The sequence below is a fragment of the Symphalangus syndactylus genome, chromosome 10, assembly GCF_028878055.3.
Source record: "Symphalangus syndactylus isolate Jambi chromosome 10, NHGRI_mSymSyn1-v2.1_pri, whole genome shotgun sequence".
NCBI lineage: Eukaryota > Metazoa > Chordata > Mammalia > Primates > Hylobatidae > Symphalangus > Symphalangus syndactylus.
In genome coordinates, this window is record NC_072432.2 from 100630708 (window position 1) to 100652435 (window position 21728).

General features: G+C 44.0%; 1 protein-coding gene and 1 long non-coding RNA gene across 3 annotated transcripts in view; one reads left to right on the plus strand and one right to left on the minus strand.

Annotated features, from left to right (window-relative positions):
• Positions 1–389: 389 nt before the first annotated feature.
• Positions 390–21728, minus strand: part of CLDN18 (claudin 18) — a 34933-nt gene continuing 13594 nt past the window's right edge. For both annotated transcript variants that reach the window (XM_055296277.2, XM_055296278.2), the window contains exons 2-5: positions 10245–10409; positions 9338–9455; positions 4129–4239; positions 390–3067 (exon numbers count right to left, since the gene is read on the minus strand). In XM_055296277.2, coding sequence (XP_055152252.1) covers positions 2896–3067; positions 4129–4239; positions 9338–9455; positions 10245–10409 — 566 coding nt within the window. In that variant the 3' untranslated portion in view covers positions 390–2895. The remainder of the gene's footprint in view (positions 3068–4128; positions 4240–9337; positions 9456–10244; positions 10410–21728) is intronic.
• LOC134731596 (uncharacterized) lies at positions 13743–16301 on the plus strand. Its single transcript, XR_010114011.1, has 2 exons — positions 13743–15571; positions 16087–16301. It is a non-coding gene; the product is annotated as an uncharacterized lncRNA (long non-coding RNA).

A 21728-nucleotide genomic window follows, 5' to 3' on the forward strand; every position in this document is an offset into this window, starting at 1 on the left:
CTCAGTTTATTGAGCTGGTCAACCCAACCCTTGGCAGCATCAAGAGGGCAGGCATTGGCTCTCTTGTTTTACTGGCCCACAAACAGGACAATGACATTAGACACGTCAGGCTGGTGCGCTTAGGGTCAGACAGGCTAAACTGGATCCTTGGACCCCATGCTGCATGCCTGGTTGCTCTGGGAACTCCTTTTCATTAAGGCTTCCCAACTTGCAGAAACCACAAACTGGTCTGGACCGACACCTAGCTCTAGGTAGCTAGGCTGCTGCTGAGCAGAAATGGATTCTGAAAGCAGAAAAACTCCCATGAAGACGCATCCAGCGTTGAGGTGCTGGGACTCCTCCACCTCCACTTCCCAAAACATATGAAAAAAGAGCAGAAGCTATTCAACTGTAGGATAACAGTGTTTTTAATACTTAAGTAACAAAACATTCAGGTTAATACTCAATGCATATACAATAAGATAGAGCAACAACAGCAAAATTACAATCTAACTATATGGAGGCTTTCAAACAATTAAGTGTTGGATAGAGAATGCGCTAATTAAAAACCCAGCTGGGCCACACCGCACTACCTGAGACCTGACCAGGGACTTTCTGGTGGTAGGAGGGAGAGCTCATTGTGCCCTGTGGCCTTCAACTCAAATGGATGCTCTTCAACTCAGATCCAGAGAGCACTTAACAATCTCCATGCTCTAGATTGCCCAACCCTCCTCCTTACTTTTCTTTTTTCTTTAGTTGACTTGTCTGCTCAACCTTTACCCAAACTGAGGCAGTGAGTTCCACAGATACTTCCTCTGGTTTGGTTTAAATGTTGCTGTCTCAGTGAGAAGGGCCTCTGAGCTCACTGCTCTGACTCTTGAACACAACTTGTTATTATTTAATGGGGCATAATCCGTTCTTTCCCCAGACATAGTCTGTTCAGCCTGAAGATCCTTATGAGTATTCACCAATCCCCTTGGAGGTCACTTTCATATGTACTATTGATGTGAGGACTTTACTCTCAAATAATAACCTAATGGCCAAGTTCCCCTGCAACAATGCTGCTGTGGGTAGTTTTTAGAGACTGCTTTTACCTCAGTTTCCTAGGGGGCCTATCTGGGTTTGGTACTGGGATAGAATTCTACTGTCCCGGAAGGAATTTAGACTTTCTGCTCCAAAGGGCAGTGATGTAAGCTCAGGGAAGGTGTGTGGTTGCAAAGAGCTTTCAGTTTTGCCCAAACATCTGATGGTCCAACCACTCTAGGTGAATTCAGAGAAGGGAACAGCTCTCAGAGTAATAAAACTGACCACCAGCCAGTTGTGATGGCGCACACCTGTAGTCCCAGCTACTTGGGAGGCCAGGGTAGGAGAATTGCTTGAGTGCAGGAGTTTGAGGCCAGCCTGGAAAGTGAGACCCCGTCTCTAAACAAAGCGAAACAAAACAAAACCAACCACAGTGCCAGGAAAGTGCTACTGCCAACTGGCAGTGGCTTGTAACCATGCAAATGTGGATATGTGTCACTTGGAAACATTACATTTAATTCAGGCTCAACTTTTTTTTTTTTTTTTTTTTTTTAAAAGAATTGGTTTTAACCTACTTCCTAGGACTTGCTGTGTTCCATTATTTATTTTTTATTTTTTAGACAGGATCTCGCTATGTCACCTGGCTGGAGTGCAGTGGTGTGACCATGGCTCACTGCAGCCCCAACCTCCCTAGGCTCAAGTCATCCTCCCACCTCAGCCTCCCGGAATGCTGGGACTACAGGTGTATGCCACCATGACTGGCTGATTTTTTCTCTGTATTTTGTAGAGACAGGGTTTCTCCATGTTGCCCAGGCTGGTCTCGAACTTCTGGGCTCAAGTGATCCTTCCTCCTCAGCCTCCCAAAGTGCTAGGATTACAGGCGTGAGCCACTGTGCCCAGACATTATTTTTTACATGGCTTACACTTATTATCATGTATAATCAGAGCCACAGAGACCTCAAAGGGAAAGAATTAGGATCAGTGAGCCTTTCACGGAATTTGTACTTAAGCATGACTTTACAAAGTACCATATAGACAATGTTGAAGCAATTATTTTTTTCATTTCCTTCTATCCACATGTAGGGGTGAGGCTAATTCACAGAGATAGTGTATCATTTTACTAAAACATTATTTATTTTTACTATATTTAGGACTTAAAAAAAATAATTTTCTCATTCATCTAGGGACAATTTCTGACCCGCGACAGAAAGAGGACTGCAGTGGAGAGCTCAGGAAACTCCTAGAATGGTCTTGCTGGAATAAGAAGATGCCAACAGCAGTAGAAAGGTTTGGTTGCCTCCAACTGAAAATCACTTTGGTTTGGTAACTTTTAAGATCACAGTGTAAGAAAACCAAGATCATGGGCTGGAGAGATTACAAATATCTTTCTCTTATTGCTTCTTCTTCAGTAAGTGTTTATTACTAGCCAAGTTGGGGGTAGGGAGACAAAAGTCAAATAGCAGAAAATAATGTCTTTGGATCTACTCTTTTTCCTTTCAAAAGTTTTCTTGGGGATAAGCTAGGAAATAGATCATCAATGGGTTTATTGACTAGGAGGAAGAGGGGGAGTCTGTCTAAATCATCAAAATGTGAGAGAGAGATTAAAACCACCTTCTCTCATCAGAGTAGAAAGTTATATTTAAAAAAAGAAATAGAGGTTTGAAAATGTGAGCTATAGCCTCTAATTCATAAATAACTCAGATGTTTTATGATGGAATATTTAGAGACAGAGACATGAGGCTAAGACCATTTGGCCTCTCCAAAGATGAAATCAAGGCTTTTCTAACTTCCAGCTGTGAGTCAAAAGCAATAAGAAATCAAGATGGAATCTCCTTGTTTTTTGGGTGAGCTCTCTGGGAGTTTCTTCTGCCCGTGCTGAGAGGTCTTAGAGTATTACACATAGTCGTGCTTGGAAGGATAAGATTGTACCTCGTCCTCTGTGCGGGCACCCCCATCGTATATCTTCTTGTTTTTGGTGTTGGACCCAAAGCCAGTGCTGGCCTTGAAGCCTCCAGGCTTGTAGGCAACACTGTGGCCCGAGGCATGATAAGAAACGGCTTTGTAGCTGAAAGAAATAAACATTTCACGATTGTAGATGTCTTTGTTAGGAGGACCAACCTCCTATTTACCCTAAACTATCTCAGTCTTGGCACTGAAAGTCCAGTGTCCCTGGAAACCTGTCAGTCCGGGGCAAACCAGTATAGTTAGTAACCCTAGTTTTTGGTACACTGGTTTTTCTGCCTCTGCAGTGGAACAGAAGTTCTTGCACTGTTTTAGAGCTTTGCTGAGCCGAGAACAAAATCTCCTGAGAATAAAATAATTGTGATTCCAAATGGACATTTTTGGATGGTGGAGAGAGGTATCCCCAAATCCTCAGTAACTAATGAGTTCCCTCTGTTAATCAATAAAAATAAAGCTGAACCAGAAACAATGTCCAGGGGAACATTGTTACGTCAAAGGATCATAGAATTTGTGAGCTGGAGGGTACCTATGTTCAGCCCATTGCCTCAAGCTGCTCATTTCATGGATGAGGTGATAGAGGCACAGAGAGAGCAAATAACCTGCTGGAGGTCACAGGGCTGGTCAGCAGCAGAACCACACTGGAATCCAGCTCTCCCCACACCAGTTCAATTTAGGGAGTTAACAGCAGAGTTTCTCAGCAGCAGCACTGTTGACATTTTGGAACAGGTGCTTCTTTGTTGTGGGACAGTTCTGTGCACTGTAGGGTGTTTAGCAGCATCCCTGGCCTCTACCTGCCAGAGGCCAGTATCACTTTCCCCACCCTCCCAAAATTGTAACAATTAAAAATGTCTTCAGATGTTGCCAAATATCCCCTGGGGGGCAAATTGCTCCTAGTTGAGAACTATGGAGTTACAAAACAATCTCAGAAGGAACCAAGAAGGATGGATTTTTCTTTCAAATAGGATCACATTTAAATCAGTCTAGGCTGAAGTATTCTCATTCTGTTCTTTAGGTTCCCCCTAAAAGAGAAGCTTCGATAATCCTTAAGTCAAATAAAGTTCATCCATATACCTAGACTAATTTTTTTTTTTGGCTGCAAGTTATACATTAAAATAGACCCTGAACAAATAAAACGTCTGGTTGCAGCGGAACAGGGAAACTCACTTGGTTTCTTCCGGTGCCAGGCCCCGGCAGGCGATGCACATCATCACACCCCCAATTAGTGTGAGGCCTCCAGCGACCCAGCCCACGAACAGAGCCGCACCAAATGTGTACCTGGGTGGGGAGATGGTGGCTGTCAATATGGTTGAATCAACTCTCCAGGCTCCGCCCACTGCACCTGGCTGTGCCTGTTCTTTCTGTCCCCACTTTTGGATTCCACATCCATCCCTGCCCATGCCCCTGAACACACATTCCTGTGGGTCACAGCCAACTGATCGGGTACCCTGGAGAGTAGAATTGGGACTAAAGCTAGGGGGCAAAACAGCAGGAGGATTCTAGCATCACTCAACCATAAAATTATAAATCTCATCTCTGTGACACATCTCAAGAAATCTCCCTCCCCTCTCTACTGGCAAAAGAAAGTGTCTTGAAGATTTGGCAAGAGAAATTTGAGAGATATAAAATCAATCTCGACTGGGTGCGGTGGTTCACGCCTGTAATCCTAGCACTTTGGGAGGCCAAGTTTCAACTGAAGTCAGGAGTTCAAGAGCAGCCTGGCCAGCATGGTGAAACCCTGTCTCTACTGAAAATACAAAAATTAGCTGGGTGTGGTGGTGCACGCCTGTAATCCCAACTACTCAGGAGGCTAAGGCATGAGAATTGCTTGAACCTGAAAGGTGGAGGTTGCAGTGAGCTGAGATTGTGCCATTGCACTCTAGCCTGGGCAAAAGAGCGAGACTCTGACAAAAAAAAAAAACCAATTTCAAGTTATTATTTCTGAAGGAATTTTAGTTCCTTGAGTTCTCAGTATAGGCCACCAAGCAGTCATCTTAACTTATCTCAAATAATCCTTACAACCATCCATGCAGGTAGAGCTATTACCTTCAGAAGGAACTAAGTTGAAGTGACTATTCATTCTTTTATTGATGTCTTTACTTATTTGTTCAACAAGTCTTTATTGAGCTCCTACTATGTGCAGAGCCCTGCCCTGGTACTGGGACACAGGGCGAACAAGGTAGACAGAGACCCTGTGCTCATGTGCTTCATGGTGCTTCTGTTCCAGCTCACAAGAGAATTCTAACTTGGGGTGGTCTGACTCCAAAGCTGGTGCCTTTCGCCTAGGGGGGCTGCCTCCAATAGGACTCAATTACATCAGATCAGGATTGAGAACAAAATCTCCTGAGAATAAAATAATTGTGATCCCAAATGGACATTTTTGGATGGTGGAGAGCAGTATCCTTCTTCAAGTGACCAAAAACTGTTAGGATGTCAGTGCGTATTTTAATGCCAGCTGATAACTTGATTTCCAGCTCCATGGGCTCTGCAGAAAAGGAGAGCTCAGCATGGAAAGGAGTGCCTCCCCTTGGAAGTTTCCCTTTGTGTTCCTCAAAGAGCATGGGGACTGTCTGTAGAACTCTATGAATTACTAATATGTTTAAAGTCTACGACACAAGCTAAGAACGTTATACCAACAATAGGAAGACAAGTAATATGTGTGCAAACCTCTGCAACCTAAGAAAATACAATACTTTAGATGTGCTTTAAAAGCACACACATTGGCTGGGTGTGGTGGCTCACGCCTGTAATCCCAGCACTTTGGGAGGCCGAGGCAGGCAGATTGCCTGAGGTAGGGAGTTTGAGACCAGCCTGGCCAGCATGGTGAAACCCCATCTCTACTAAAAATACAAAAATTAGCCAGGTGTGGTGGCAGTGGCAGGTGCCTGTAATCCCAGCTACTTGGGAAGTTGAGGCAGGAGAATTGCTTGAACCCGGGAGGCGGAGGTTGCAGTGAGCCGAGACTGTGCCGTTGCCCTCCAGCCTGGGCAACAGAGTGAGACTTCGTCTCAAAAAAAAAAAAAAAAAAAAAGTACACACACTTTAGCAGGATTAAAGTAAACAATGTAAGCTTCATGACCAAGTATAGTTGATTGAGCTCAGTCCTTGAAAAAGTTCTGGGAGAAAATTTACCTGTAGGCTATTTTTATTTCCTTGCACTGGGAAAAAGACAGAAATTTGGTTTAAGGGCTTCTGCCTTGGCATGAAGAGCCCTGCCTCCTCATCCTTCCCGGTGTGGCTGGGGGCTGAACAGCAGATCTTTTCCTGGGGCTCCTTCTAGGGGGTCCCTAGGTGATTTCCTGGTGACAACCCTGGTCTGTGAGCCCTGACACAGACAGAGCCCCTGTCCTTGATACCCCTATGGATGATTGAGTGATTGCTTAATGCTAATGATGATAACAACAATTGCTACCATTTATTAAGCCCTTACTGATATTGTGATAAGCACTTTTTACCACTATCTTGTTTAATTCTCCCAATAGCCACTGTGATAATATTTGTCACTTGCATTTTACAGATGAAGAGATTGAGGCTCAGCAAGGTTAACAAACTTCTCCAATGACCCAGGAAGGACACGATATCATCAGGATTCAAATTCAGGTCACTTTGCCTTCAAAACTCTCATTGTTAATGCATCTTCTAAGCATGAGGGACAAAGGCCTTTTCCTCAACTTAGACACTCTGGGTCAAGGTTAGCAAACCTAAATACTTACCTGGGACAGGCAAGAAACTTAAATGAGTGAAGTGAGCTAGACAGAAGAACATATTTCATTTTCTCAACTGTAATATATGGGGAAAATGCCTATAAGCATGAGTTGGGCTATTTGGGCATAGTGGGGATTGTGGTAAACTGGACAGAGTGAGTCCTAGCCAAAAGGGTAGCTGCCTCTCAGCTGCAGAGATGGAGGTCATATGAGGGCCCAGTGTAATGCTGCCAGATCTTCTGATTTTTTACACAAAGCTGGAAAAACAGAGTATGTGTATATGTGTGGGGGGTGAAGTCTCCTTGTAGTAGGCACTAGTGGTGCTCTACCCTTTAACCATTTCTGTGGGTCTCTTCTCCAGCTTGTATATTCCTTTGCCTTTACCTGCTGGCCCCTGTGGCTGCCTCTGGAATTCTGGCTTTGGTTTAGCCACTGAAGCCACTCTGCCCACAGGGACTGACTGGCACCAAGGTATGAAAGCTCAGCTCTTTAGTTTGGAGTCGAGACATCTCTGGTGTATAATTCACACTGCACAGCTCTCCTCAGGATGAGGCTGAGTCCAGGGCTTCACCTGAAATCACGCCCATGCTTGGCTTCCCTTCCTTCCCATCCCTGCTTCCCTCACCCACTAACCATCTCCCTTTTCTTAATGAACTCTGGCACTGGGATCCTCTTCTCAGGATCTGTTTCTGAGAAACCCAGCCCTTAACCCTTCTAATTTTTTTTTGTTCGTTTTTTTGAGATGGAGTCTCACTCTGTCGCCCAGGCTGGAGTGCAGTGGTGTGATCTCGGCTCACTGCAACCTCTGCCTCCCAGGTTCAAGTGATTCTCCTGCCTCAGTCTCCCAAGTAGCTGGGACTACAGGTGCCTGCCACCACGCCCAGCTAATTTTGTATTTTCAGTAGAGACGGGGTTTCACCATATTGACCAGGCTGGTCTCGAACTCCTGACCTTGTGATCCGCCCACCTCGGCCTCCCAAAGTGCTGGGATTACAGGCATGAGCCACCGCGCCCAGCCTAACCCTTCTAATTTTTAAAAGTTGGTAATTGGTTCAGATTATAAAATGAAATGTTTTATACAAAATACCTTGCAGACTGTGTACAGTGTGAGGGGAGGCAGTTTGCAGCTCTAGTCCGGGGCTTAGGCTCTGCCACTGTTACATGCAACACGGCAATAACAGAGTCGGGGAACAGGAGAAGGAGGGGGGTCCCAGGACCAAGTGGGGCACTGGAACCAAAGCTCTATCAAGGTTACTGCCAAGGTCTTTTTTGGAAGCTGGGCTGTCTTGTAAGACTTCTGGGTGGAGAAAATGAGAAGACAAAAGAAAGAGAAAGACAGCTGCCCATCCATGGAGGGAGACGTTCAGGAGGCCTTTCAGAATTCTATAGTCCTAATTCCAGGACTGAAGCTGCCTGCCCATGGGACAGGGGCCGGTGCTAGGGAGATGGTGTGAGAAAGTGATGGCAGGCATTAGTTCTAAGTGCAAAGTGGCTGGTAGATGGCTCCTCTGGGCAAGGGCAATGACCCCAGGCACCCAAATACTCTGGGAAAGGTGGGCTTTTCTAAGTAGGGTGAGCAATCATTCTGGTTTGCCCATGATAGAGGAGTTTCCCAGAATGTGGAACTTGCAGTGCTAAAATTGGGAAAGTCCCAGGCAGACTGGAATGAGTTGGTCACCCCACTTCCAAATTTCACCTGTAACTAAGAGACCATGAGAGGAACATAGAGTAGGATCAGGGGAGTTTTGAGGGATCACTTCCTTTACATTCTTGAAATAAAGCAGAAAAATGAGTGGGGATTGGAGTTCCAGGGAGCCAGAGGGTAATGGATTTATCACACCCTCAGTCTCCATCTGTACCCCATGTTGGTGTGGCTGGAAAAATGCCAAGTACATGCATCCAGAGATGGCAGGTCACTGAGGTCTAATATTTATATTTCTTCTCAAGAACAAGATCTTTCTTTTCCAGGAATTTGCTCCAGCTTCTTGCTATGAGATATATCCCTTTAAAGTGACTAAATGAATACGGGCGTTGGTATCGCTTTTCCATCTCTAAAAGTTCTACTCTCCTTCAGACACCAAATCATAGTGGGGTTTCATCTCCCTCTACCAGACTGCACCCCCTGTGAGAGTGGGGACTTTGTATCTCCAGCACTCTGAACATGTCTTGGCTTCCGGCAGGTGATCAATACATTTGTAGAATAAATGAATTAATGAATGAGAGAAAGAGGCAGCTATACCAGGAAGGAACATCACTTTTCTCACCCATACTGCACCTTGCTAATTTCTATTCAAACACTTCCCTGTTCCTAGCCAGGTTCCAGTTACGGACTGTAGATGTAAGTTGATGTTCCTTTACTTGCCTGGGTTAATAGTGCCTGTTTCATTGCCACCACAATGGGGCTTGTGTAAGAGGGTTAGATAAATACTATGAACTGTCACTGTATTTCGATGCAAATGTCAGATCAGCCTCAAGTCATATCACCAAGGATATTTCACTGAAATGAAGTTTATGAATTTACAGGTGATTGTTGATTTATGATATGGCATGGTTGTCTCTGATAAATTTTTGCTATTTCAGGCACTGACAGTCACATTAGGCGCATGTGTTTAATCAGATTCTTATAACAATATTCATCATGGTGAATGCCAAGACCTAGATTAGGAGGTTACCTGGTCTGAACAGTCTGCACCATCCCACCCATGCCGGTGTACATGTTAGCTGTGGACATCCAGAAGTTAGTCACCAGCATGTTGGCAAACACAGACACTCCAGCAATTGCACAGAGACCTGTGGGCAAAGAAAAAGAAAACTCCACAGTTAGTTTCAAGGGATTACAATGTTTCTGAGGCAGTTTATGCCTAGATGAGTTTAGATGAGTAGGCTGCAGAATATTGTATCCCTATAACCAAGCATTGATTATTGAATTCTTGCTATGTGCTAAATATTGTGATAGGTGCTGAGAATGTTTTATATCGCTAATTGTGGAAGGATATGTGTGTGTACAGAAATAAATTTTTCGTGCATCTTGGGACCAAGGCTCAATAGTCCAAATATTTTCAGTCTGGTTCTTTGGTAATGTCAAAGTATCTTCCCTTAAAATCACTTTCTAAAGCCTTGCCAAGGAAATGCCTTTTAGGGATCAAGTCACATGACTCTTTTAGGGTTGAGAACCTCTATTTTTTCAGCTAAAGTTAAGATTCAAAAGCTTACTAAGTTTTTTTTTTTTTTTTTAAATAAAAAAAATTCTTTTAATCGACATAGGGTGTCACAATGCTGCCTAGGCTGGTCTTGAACCCCTGGACTCAAGTGATCCTCCTGTCTTCGCCTCTCAAAGTGCTGACATTATACATGTGAACCACTGCACCCAGCTAAGAACCTCTTATATTGGGGTTGGAGTGGCGGCTAAGAAGGACCTTAGCACTCATGATACACAATTGGGCCTCCACACTGAGATCATGAATCCCAGTATGAAAAGTTCTGAACCACATTCAGCAGTAGGGAGGAGTCATGTTTTCTCTACCAGAATGATTTTGCTTTGACATTCGCAGAAGTGGGAACTCCAGGCTTTGTGTTTACCTGAGACAATGAACATGATCCCAGAGGTCAGCGTCATGTTGGCTTTGGCAGAGTCCTCCATGCTGCCGATGCGGATGCATTTCAGGGCAAAGATGGATACCAGGAGGCCAATAGCACCCAGGACGATGCCTACGATCATCAGGGCTCGCACTGCCTGCAGCATGGCTGTGGGGCAAGGGGCAAGACACAAGCAGACAAATAAGACCAGCTCAGCACACTTGATTAGGCTCTGCTTTAATAAAACAGAGCAACCACAACTAACCTGCACCAAACCTCTGAGAGAAGCAAAGTCCATAAACTGTGAACCTTGCCATTGTCAAAGGATGTGGAATTGTGGGAAATACAAAATACATCGCTTACAATTCTCTGACTGATGAAGGACATGCACTCAGATGTCTTCAGAATCAGAGAATTATGGATGGTTGGAACTGGGGGGGCCCTTGGATGGTATCTATTTCAGCTTCCTCATTTTTAAAGCTTGACAATCTGGGGCTCGGAAAGGGGAAAATAGTTTGTCTAAGGTAAGAGTTCAAATTACTGATAGAGCTTATAGCTGTGACTTCTAACCCAAATATTTTTCTTTTGTGCTTCCATATGTGCTGAAAGTTTCACATAGTTGTGTCCACTTTAGGAAACCCAGAATTCATTTATAGCATATGATGAAGCCAAGGTTGCTAAGTGATATACCAAGGATACTCAATTTTGTCCCTTTCCAAAAGGAACTACTAAGATTATGGTGAGCTGTAGGTTTCAGATGTATATAAAACAATATAACAATATTAGGCCTTTCAACTAGACTACAGTTTATCAGCAGTTTCCTTTCTAGGAATCAGTCATAGCTATAGGCCCTACAGGGTCTCTTCTGCAGTGCCCTCACCTCCAGATATAGCCAAAGTTGCTTCTAGTGCATCCTTAAATTGCAGTGACTCATAGCAACAATTGTTTACTGAGTCCTCCTGACTGGCCATGGGACGACAGTAGTTAACAACAGGTCAGACACGGTCTCTGTTGTCATGGAGCTTATGCCAAAGTGGGGAACGACAGTCACTAAGCATGTCTATTACAAGTATAATTAATTTAACAAGGAAGACAAATTCGTCCTTCGTGTGTTCCAGAAGACAAGGCCCCTAGTGTGGTTGGTCTGGTGGAGCTGAACTGCAAAACTGTGTGGAGATGCTTATGTGCTAGACACCAATTGTTTTATCCCTCCAGTATATCCCCTTTTTTCCTCTTAAGTCCATGATTTCTGAAGGAGTTGCTGTGTCTCACATCAGTGCTTTTCAAACTACTTAAAAATTTAAATTTCCAATCTGTCACAAATTGACATCCTGGCAAAATACAAAATCACCTGCTTGAGTGTCACAGGCATGTCAAATTGTTATAAATGTTTAGAAATATTTATTCTCGATTTCGGTACCAGAACTGTTCAGGTGGGTAACACATAGTTTGTGGGCCAGCTTGGTACACAGGCCCTACTTTGAGTAGTAATATTGACCTTGATCTTTCAGGCCCCGACTTTATACCTGGTGCCTTGACCATGGCAAATTAATTCAGCATGGGCGTCTGAGTCAAACTGGGCAGATGAGACCCTTATACAGAATGTTTGTGCTGGACACAGAGAGCATCAGGCCAGTCTCTCTCCAGGGGCTGAAAGTATAAGATGCTGTCCTGGGAGTCTGTGGTTTCCTTCAGGTGGTGAGCTGCTGTACAACGGCAAGCAGACCGAACCCAACAGTGAGGTAGAGAGCCCTGACAGTGTTTGAGCTCCTGACTCCAGCTTTCCCTATGGTCCACATACATTCCTTCCTTAGGTTTCAGATGCTATCCCAGCACCATTATTATTATTATTATTATTATTATTGTTTTTAAATCCCTACCTGTTTGAACTAATTCAGGGTGGGGTTCTGTTACTTGAAATCAAGTGGTTCTAACTTACGGAAGATGGTTTCATCAGTGTCTACACATGCTAACCTTTAAAGTCTTATTGTTTTTGGAGAGTTTCCACCCCTCCAGGTTCGAAGTCGTGACCAGAGTGCTGCTGAAGCCCCTTGCAGATGTGAGGGGACCTCTCATGCCGAGTCTTATGGCTGCAAAGACATCGCATTCCACAGTGTGGTGTCAGAGAAGAGGTAAAGGGCATCATTTTTCTTTTTTGGGAAATTGCTGATATTTTTCTTAGTTATATAAGCAATAACTGCTCAACATAAAAATTTCAGGATGTATAGAAAACTATAAACAGGAAATAAAAAACAATAACCTGTTATTCCAACTCTTGGAGATAGCCACCTTTAGCATCCTGGTGTGTAGTTTTCCAGGAGGGGATTTTTTAAAAAGGAGAAGCAAAACCGTAATGAGGCTCCCCCTGTCACCTAGATAGCAAGTCAGGAGCCAGCTAGAAATGCAGATGGAGACCTTGCTGAGTTTTAACTAGAAGGGGCTTGTGGGGTACACTCAAAGGAGGTGTCATTCCTACCCTCAGTCAGACCGGTTAATAATACCCAGGCAAAATTAAAATTTGGGAATGGAGAAGAAACAGGAGAAATGCTTAACACTTTTTTTTCTCTTTGAAGGAGATACTGAGGGAATCTGCCTGTAGGGCTGTAGGCAAAAGGCTCAGAGGAAACTGTAAACAAAACAGAGAGTTCTGTCCAGCCCTGGTTTTCATAGGCAGTTGCTACTTCTGAGTGAAAGCTAGTAAGGAATTTTCAGACATTCAAAAATGTAATCCATGGGAAAAAAACCCCTACAATGTAAGTAATAAAATTATCACCCATTTTATGGTTGAAGAAATGGAGACTCGGGTGGGGTGACTTGCCCAAGGACACACACCAAGGGAAAGGAGGCAGAGCTGGGAGTCAAATCCAAAATTGCCTCAAAATCATTACTTTTCTATCACAGCACATTGATTTGAGGCACCTTATTCTGGAAAAACAGGTAAGAGTCCTGGCTTCCATCAAGGTACAAGGATCTGTAAACTCTTACAGAATGTATCCTCCAAATTCGGAGACTCAACCATAAACTATCATCCTCCGAAATGGATGCTGAGAATGTGGAAGAAAACATTCTCCAAATCATCTTAGGGAATAACCTGGCCTGGTAGATTATTTATAAATGTGACTGTCAAGATGACAGCATTCCCATCTCCTCCAGCAGTCCTGGGAGAGAACTCTCTCCAGTCACCTTGGGAAGATTTCCTTCTCCTACAACAGCTAACATCAGTGGAGCTGCCAGCATATTCACTCTAAGGTGTGTATGTATCATAAAGCAATTTCTCATGCCAGAAGAATCAGCAATCAATGAGAAATTTTGAAAAAGGAGAGTTAGATATTGTAAACTTGTTAAAAGTGCCTCCCTCAATGTCTGAGGAACAGAGGCCCTAGCAGCCTTCTGGCCAGAAATGTCTGAAGTATGAATTATAGTGTCCACCTATTCTAGTTCTATCCCATTGATCTCCATATACTTGATTCTGATTCTCTTCTCCTAAAGAAACTTCTGATTTTAACTTTGCTTCTTCGCTGGGAAGAGAATTCTACAAACAATGATCATCAGTCTTGGTCCCACTGGCAACTGTCATGGGAGCAGGTGCCAGTAAGTGGGAGGAAATTGGCTCCACTCCTCACTGCCAGAAACCCCCTATGTCTAGTAATGACCATGGAGATTCATGGTGGTAAACTCACCTTCCCCTGCACCTGCATGGTCCTACCCTCTGGGATCCTAATCTTCTCTATAGATAAGTAAACAGAGAAAACTGCCACAAAGCAGGTAGCAGGTAGGTTTCTCTTTTAGCCATTCTGTCTCTTGCTTGATATTCTGATCAAGAGGCTTATCAGCTGATAACAGGTGAGTCAACAGGCTCTAAAGCCCGATTCCCTGCACCAAAGGTGTGACTACAGCATTCTTCCCAATGAACAATGAAGTGTTATCAGACCTGAAGGGTGGGCAGGATTCAGGGCTGAAAGAAGCAAACAGAAAAATGGGAACTCTGTGTTCCCTCCCTGTTGCAAAAATACCTTAATTCCCCAAGTAGCTGTGAACTGACAGGTGGAGTGCCCTCAGGTGTGGTTTTTTTCAACACAGGCTGCACCTGAGCATCTTCTGAGGGAGCTTTTAAAGAAATCCTAATGTTCGTTCTCACTCCCAGAGATTTTCATTTAATTATTCAAAGCAAAATTTCAAGGAATAATGTGAGACAAGAGCTTTCAAGAAGGGCTCAGCAGAGGTACTCAAGAGTGGAGAGTTGGGCCGAAAGAGGGTTCTCAGGGGCTGGCATCACTAAGTGGAAGTGGGAGTGAGGATGATGGGACAGCAGTTCACCAGCAGCCAAAGGCCCGGACTGGGGCCCTGGTGGAGTAGGGAGATGGGAGGAGCCATACCTTCAGGCGTAGCTTGGTCCTAGACTGGAGATAAGAGGGCTAATGGAGGAGCCCAAAGTCGGGGAGCTCAGAAGATGGTAGTCTGAGGCCAGACCCCAGAGGAAATGCTCTTGAGAATAAGATGGGAGAGGCTAGATTCTCTGGAGATTCCAGGGAATCGACACAGAGGTCCTTCGTACCTTGTAAAATTCTACAGAACAATACGATACCAGGTGAGTGTTATTAGGTAAGTCATTTAAGCTCAATGAAAACAAGTCCTCAATTCTGGAGGGAGTCAAAGATATCTCTTGCATAGATCTGTGAGGATCAGATGCTACTTGGCATAAACCTAAGCCAGGCTCAATAAATATCAGTTTCCTCTCCTTCCCTAAAAACGACGTATCCCTTGGCAACTCCACAAAGCTTTGACTTGTACTAACTTTATACAAACATGAATCCTCTCACATGATGATAAAATATGGTTGAGGATTTGAAACAGCCATGTGTGTGAATTGCTATGGGCAAGAGGGGAAGAAAATTTGAAAAGAGGAAGAAAAGAAAGGTCTGGACCTAGCAGCACCTAAGTAGTGGGGAAGATCAGGAAAAATGGACTCAAGACCCTCAATGAGCAGGGAGCTAGCTGATGGGAGAGGCAGCATAGGTGGGTTTCTATCCTCATTGACCTTCTTCTTCACCTCTGCTATGATTTGAATGTGTGTTTCCCTCTAAAATCTATATGTTGAAACGTAATCCCCAATGCAATACTACTACGAGGTGAGGTCTGTAGGAGGTACCCTCAGGAATGACATTAGTGCCCTCATAAAAGGCCTTGAGGGAGCCTGTTTGTCTCTTTTGCCCTTCTGTCCCTTCTGCCATATGAGGACACAGCAAAAGGCACTATCTTTGAAGAGCGTGAACCCTTACCAGATGGAATCTGCTGACACCTTGATCTTGGACTTCCCAGCCTCCAGAACTGTGAGAATAAATTTCTGTTGTTTATACATTACCCAGTCTAAGATAATCTTCTTATAGCAGCAGGAACCATCTAAGACATCCTATAAGGTGAGATCCAACTACAACTCTGATGATGTGTCTCCCCACCAAGAAATGATGCTGCACCACTGACTAGGCCATCCTAGGGCATGATGCTTTGTGGTAGCTGCCTCTGCCATCTAAATGGGGACCACCACAGCCACAAGCTGAGCAGGCATTCTGGTTCCTAGCTTTTCTCATTGAGAAATCAGGGCAAGCAGCCTCATTTACCTAAGTTGCAGGTTCTCTTGAGCTGTGTAGGCCCATTCTCAGCTCCCTGTAGTGTACATTCTTCATATGTACAATAACATGTAAACATTTAGACGTTTGTCCACATATTTTAACAGGCATGCTGATGCTGAAATATTTTTCTCTTTTGAAGAGAGGGAAAGCAGCTTGACTGAAAACCAATAGACTCCCCAACATTATAACTAACTTATAATCACTTCACCTTCTAGGGCTGGTTTCTTCTGCCAGAAAATGGGGAGAGACAAACTGGTTTCACAACCAGTAAAACCATTCAGCCAACTGCAAGAAATAAACAGACAAGATCCTTTAAAAAGGATACTTATGAGAAGTCTCATTTTTTTCCCGTATGGATTTTTGATTTAGATTTTGTGAAGGTTTTGTGAAACTGTTCTCTGGATTAAATGTGGTTTGGTTTAAAACTTCATTCCTGTGTCTGTAAATATGATTTATAGGTTGGTAGGAAACTGTAACTCTCCAGTGGCTGTTGTTTTTACACTGAAGCAGAAAGGGGAAAATGTAGATAGTCATATAAAAAAAATGAAGACCCTCAGTGCCTGCAAAGGGGCTGAGATATAGTGAGGTGCTCAGAACATGGGTAGGATGGGGATGGGAAGGGAGAACACAGAACCTTAAGTGATCTTTACTTTGGATATTTGAATTCATAAAATGTTTTTGAGTTTGGAGGAAAAAAAAGGCTAGAAGAACAAATGTCCTAACTGTTTGAGAGCCCTGAGTGATGTAGACACAGCAGCGACGATTTAGTGGTGCCAAGAGCTGGATCTTGTAAATGGGTCACAGGGCACTTTCTTTCTTTGTTTTTTTTTTTTTTTTTTTTTTTTTTTTTTTTTTTTTTTTTTGAGACAGAGTCTCGCTCTGTCACCCAGGTTGGAGTGCAGTGGCGCGATCTCAGCTCACTGCAACCTCTGCCTCCTGGGTTCAAGCAATTCTCCTGTCTCAGCTTCCCGAGTAGCTGGGACTACAGGCACACACCACCATGCCCAACTAATTTGTTCACATTTTTAGTAGAGACAGGGTTTTACCATATTGGTCAGGCTGGTCTCGAAATCCTGACCTTAGGTGATCCACCTGCCTTGGCCTCCCAAAGTGCTGGGATTACAGGAGTGAGCCAGCAAGCCTGGCCCAGCACTTTCATATAGATGTCTTACTGTGAGGCATTTCACAAATGGGGAAAGTGAGGTCCAGAGATGTAGGTGACCAAACTGTGCCCTTGATTCCAGCTCACTTCCCTCTAACTGTAAGGCTTACCACTTTACCAAATTTAGTCCAAATGTTTGCAAACACTTTAGAAAACGCATTACTTGACTGTGATGTCAAGCCAGGGACACGATGGAGCCAGGGACATGAGTTTGCCATATCTTTGCCCCCTTCTCCACTCTGCTTATTGTTGGCCCTTTGCTCGTCCCTTCCACTGTTTCCAGGGAAGGCATGTGTGAATAGGATGCAAGTCATCCATGCTTTAAACTTCATTCATACTCCTAATTTCACATCATTGATTATATTGTTACAAATGGGTCAACCCCCATATACCCTCTGTGCTTATTGTGCTCAAGCCTAGACCAAGCTATTCAATTCTAAAGGCAGCCCATTCCTGCCTTTAGAAACAGGGTCTGGGCAGGGGAAAAGGACGCAGACTTGGAAGTCTTTGCCTTGTGTTCACATCCTGTTTCTGCCGTCTTTTATCCACGAGGCCTTGGGCATGTCCTTCCCTCACCCCCAGCCTCAGTTTCCAACTTTTTAAACCTAAAGCTAATACATATTTTCCTGATTTTTTGTAAAGATTAAGCTGAAGAGTCAATATGCAGCTCAATAAATAGTAGTTATTTTTATTTTTGGCACTGTCCTCAGAGTACTGCATGCTGTATTGACTGTGTGGAATACAATGAGATTGAATCTTGAGCTATCAGTTATACAGAGCTGGTAATATACAAGTATACAGTCCTGCTACCACCACCATTTACCTCATTAATCTATCTGTAGTTTACACAATACAACTTGTTGCATTGAATTACATTCTTCTATAGCTGTAAGTTCCAAAGAGACATGATACATTTTTATCAGACGAATGAAAAGTTAAGTGAGATTTTGCAAGAACAGAGATTGTACTTAGGAAGAATTTCTTAACTGGTAATGATTATTATAATTACTTATTTATATATATTTTTTTGAGGTGAGATCTTGCTCTGTTGCCCATGCTGGAGTGCAGCATGATCACTGTGGCTTTGAATTTCTGGGTTCAAGTGATGATCCTTCTGTCTCAGCCTCCTGCATTGCTAGGATTACAGGTGCAAGCCACTGTACCCAATGATAGTTATGATTATTAACTAAAGTATTATGGGTATCTGCCTTTTGCCTTTCTGTAAACACTTTAAGGCTTACTTCTCTGCTAAAGAATGATACTTTTCTGGGTTCCAGGTCAAAATTAAACTCTCTGGAAGAATCATTGCAAACTTACATTTCTCCCTCCAGGCATTTCATCCAGCTCCTCTGCTTCAGGTCTCTCTTCCCCAGTTTCCTCATCAAGCTCAAGAAAATACTTTACACAGCTGTTTCTGATGAGAAGTTAGGCATTAGGTCCTGGCTCGTTGTTGGGAGTCATTTCTTCCAGCTTCCCTAAAATCCTCAGAGAGCCAAGGACCTCTCCTTTTGTGGGTCTGAAACATCTCAGGGTTCCATGAGTGGCAACTGGCTTCCTTCCAGCTCCTTTAGGAGCCCCACAAGCGTCCTCTCGGGCTGTTTTATCTCCTTGCGTTGTTGCTTTAGCTTTTGAGTTTCTTTTGAGCCTTTTCCTCCTGGTAATCTTCCTGCCCATTCTTACACTCTTTAAATATTTTTTAAAAAAATATTTTATTTTGGCTGGGTGTGGTGGCTCACGCCTGTAATCCCAGCACTTTGGGAGGCCGAGGCTGGTGGATCACGAGGTCAGGAGATCGAGACCATACTGGGTAACAGGGTGAAACCCCGTCTCTACTAAAAAATACAAAAAATTAGCCGGGCGTGGTGGCTGGCGCCTGTAGTCTCAGCTACTTGGGAGGCTGAGGCAGGAGAATGGCGTGCACCCAGGAGGCGGAGCTTGCAGTGAGCCGAGATCGTGCCACTGCACTCCAGCCTGGGCAACAGAGTGAGGCTCTGTCTCAAAAAAAAAAAAAAAAAAAAATTATTTTTAGAGATGGATGGAGTTTCACTTTGTTGCCCAAGATGGAGTGCAGTGGCATGATCACAGTTCACTGCAGCTTCTAACTCCAGCTCCAGTGATTTTCCTGCCACAGCCTCCCGAGTAGCTGGGATTACTGGCATATACCACTGTGTCCAGCTAGTTTTAAAAAATGTTAAAGTTACCGTAGAGATGGGTAGACTTGTTGCCCAGGCTAGACTTGAACTCCTGGCCTCAAGCAATCCTCCCACCTCAGCCTCCCAAAGTGCTAGGATTACAGGTGTAAGTCACCACTCCCAGCTCCTGCCCATTCCTTATCTAAGTCATCAAATAGATATTTGTATTTTGGGGTGCCAATTTGTAGTGTAGCCACTCCTGCTGCATGAGGACTGTCTGCTTTTAAGTCCACAGTCTTCTTGAAGGCCACAGATTTTCAGTGATTTAAAGTACCTCCTTTTCTGCAAACTCAATCCCAAGAAGTGTTTTTTTCTGGCTTTTGGTGAAATCCTCTTCCCTCAACTCAGATAGGCAGAACTGCGGTACGCTTCTGTGGTGGCTGCTGGGAACTGTCCCCCAGTTCCCATGGTGGTTCAGCCCAGCTTGGCTTTTCACAGCACAATTGGGAGATAGGACACAGAGCAGCACCCACTTCCCCCTCCCCCAGCCCCCTATGCTTGTTGTGCGCCATGCTGGGTTTTGTGGGAGATGCAAGACGGGCACATCAGAGTCCTCTGGCCACAATCTTACCACCGACAGAGCTTACCAATAGATGGTCTTGTGACCAACAGTTTCCAAGAGCCCTCAATGCATGGCTACTGGCCCTGACATTCACATTTGCTGTCCTCCAGATGGGATTTGAGGAAGTCATTTCTTCCAGCTTCCCTAAAATCCTTCTCAGAGAGCCAAGGACCTCTCCTTTTGTGGGTCTGAAACATCTCAGGGTTCCATGAGTGGCAACTGGCTTCCCTCTCTAAGAGCTCTTTGTCTGGCCTGACATGGAATAAAAGTACCTAGCATCACCAGTTCTCCCACCTTTCTTCCTCCCTCTCTCCCTCTCTACTTTCTTCCTTCTCGCCTTCCCTCCCTCTCTCCCTCACCCACTGTTCCTTTCTTACTCGTTACTTTTTGAAAAAAATGTGCTTTCCGCTCCCACCCCCATGGCCATATTTACATTCCTCTGTTATTAAATGCTAGGGAATTTTTACATTGCAGAAATTTACCTCAAACCCCTCCTTTTTCCTGATTCCAGGCCATCCCCACCAAAATGTCTAGCTCTGAAATTACACACTATATATTATCTTGTATCAGATGATAGTTTACACGTATAATTCAATCATATTTGTTTGAATATAAATTAATGGTATATCTTCTTTTGCAATCTCATTGGTTTTGACTATTTGATGTTCAGGGAATTATCTGTCTGGCAGAACTGAAATTAGTGTGGTTGATGTGTTGCAGCCCAGGCAGTTACTATTTAAATGCTCCCTGTGGTAGAGACAGTGGGTGCTCACCAAATAGCTATGTGCTCCTACGTCTCCCAGCTCCTGCGGCCATATGGCTAGTTCTGGCCAATGCACTGTGAGTGACATGTGTTACTTTCAGATTGAAGCAATTAAGAACTGTTGTGCCTCCTTCAAGCCTTTCTTCTCTTGCCCCAGCAACTTTGAATAGTGTAGCTACAAGGAGGCTGCTCTTCCTACAGTGGACTTTACGTGGGCAGGAAGTAAACTTTTGTTGCATCAAGCCATTGAGATGTTTAGGTTTGTTTGTTGCAGCAGCAGACATTAACTACTCTGACTAATAGAGTTCCTGAACTCTAGTCTCTGCAACACAGTAGGCATGCAAGAGATATTTGTTAAATACATGATTGGATGAACAAATGAATCTGTTCCAGGCAGGAGGAGGACCAGGTCCTTTTCTATATATGGAGCCATAATAACAAAAAATTTGTAGTACAAAAATGATTTACGGTCCTTTTTGGGGAGGACCTTAACCTGTTTTTAGTTCAATGGCTTGCATAAACACTTAAAATGAACTATTCGTACTGTTCAACTTAGTTTATCAATCCTTTGCTAAATACTCACTCTACCAGGCCCTTTTCTGGGAAATGGGGAAATAATTCTTATCTAGCTGAAGGGAACCACCACACAGAAGCTGAATGAGACAAATGTACCAATAACCAAGTTAGTAAGCTAAAGTTCAGACTCAAACAGAACTCCCTTAGCGAAACTGTCCTGATTTCCTCCCCTCCTGACTCTTCCTACCGAATAACCACTTTCTTCCTGTTGCTCCAAACACCTGTGTCAAAGCCCCATGCCATGTGTTGCCTTTGCTTTGATATTCACGCACATGCCTGTCCCCTCTGCTGGAATTTACGGTTCCGACAAGGCCGGTTTTGTGTTGTGTACTCTGTAGGTATGCAATAAATGCTTCTCAGATTTGAGAGCAGTGTCACAAGGGGCGAATATGCTCAATGCTATGAGAATGCTCTGGGTTTGCTACAGAGACTTGTGGAATCTTTATTCAATTTGGGGGCTTCAGGAGGTTTGGGGGATTTGTGAGAGGACAGTTGGGGTGGTGGAGGGGGGAATTCAGGGGAGCAGGAGCAATGGATGTCCAGGACCAAGTCTAGGGTATACTGAAAGGACAGTAGAAACAGGATGGGGGAGTAAGAGACCA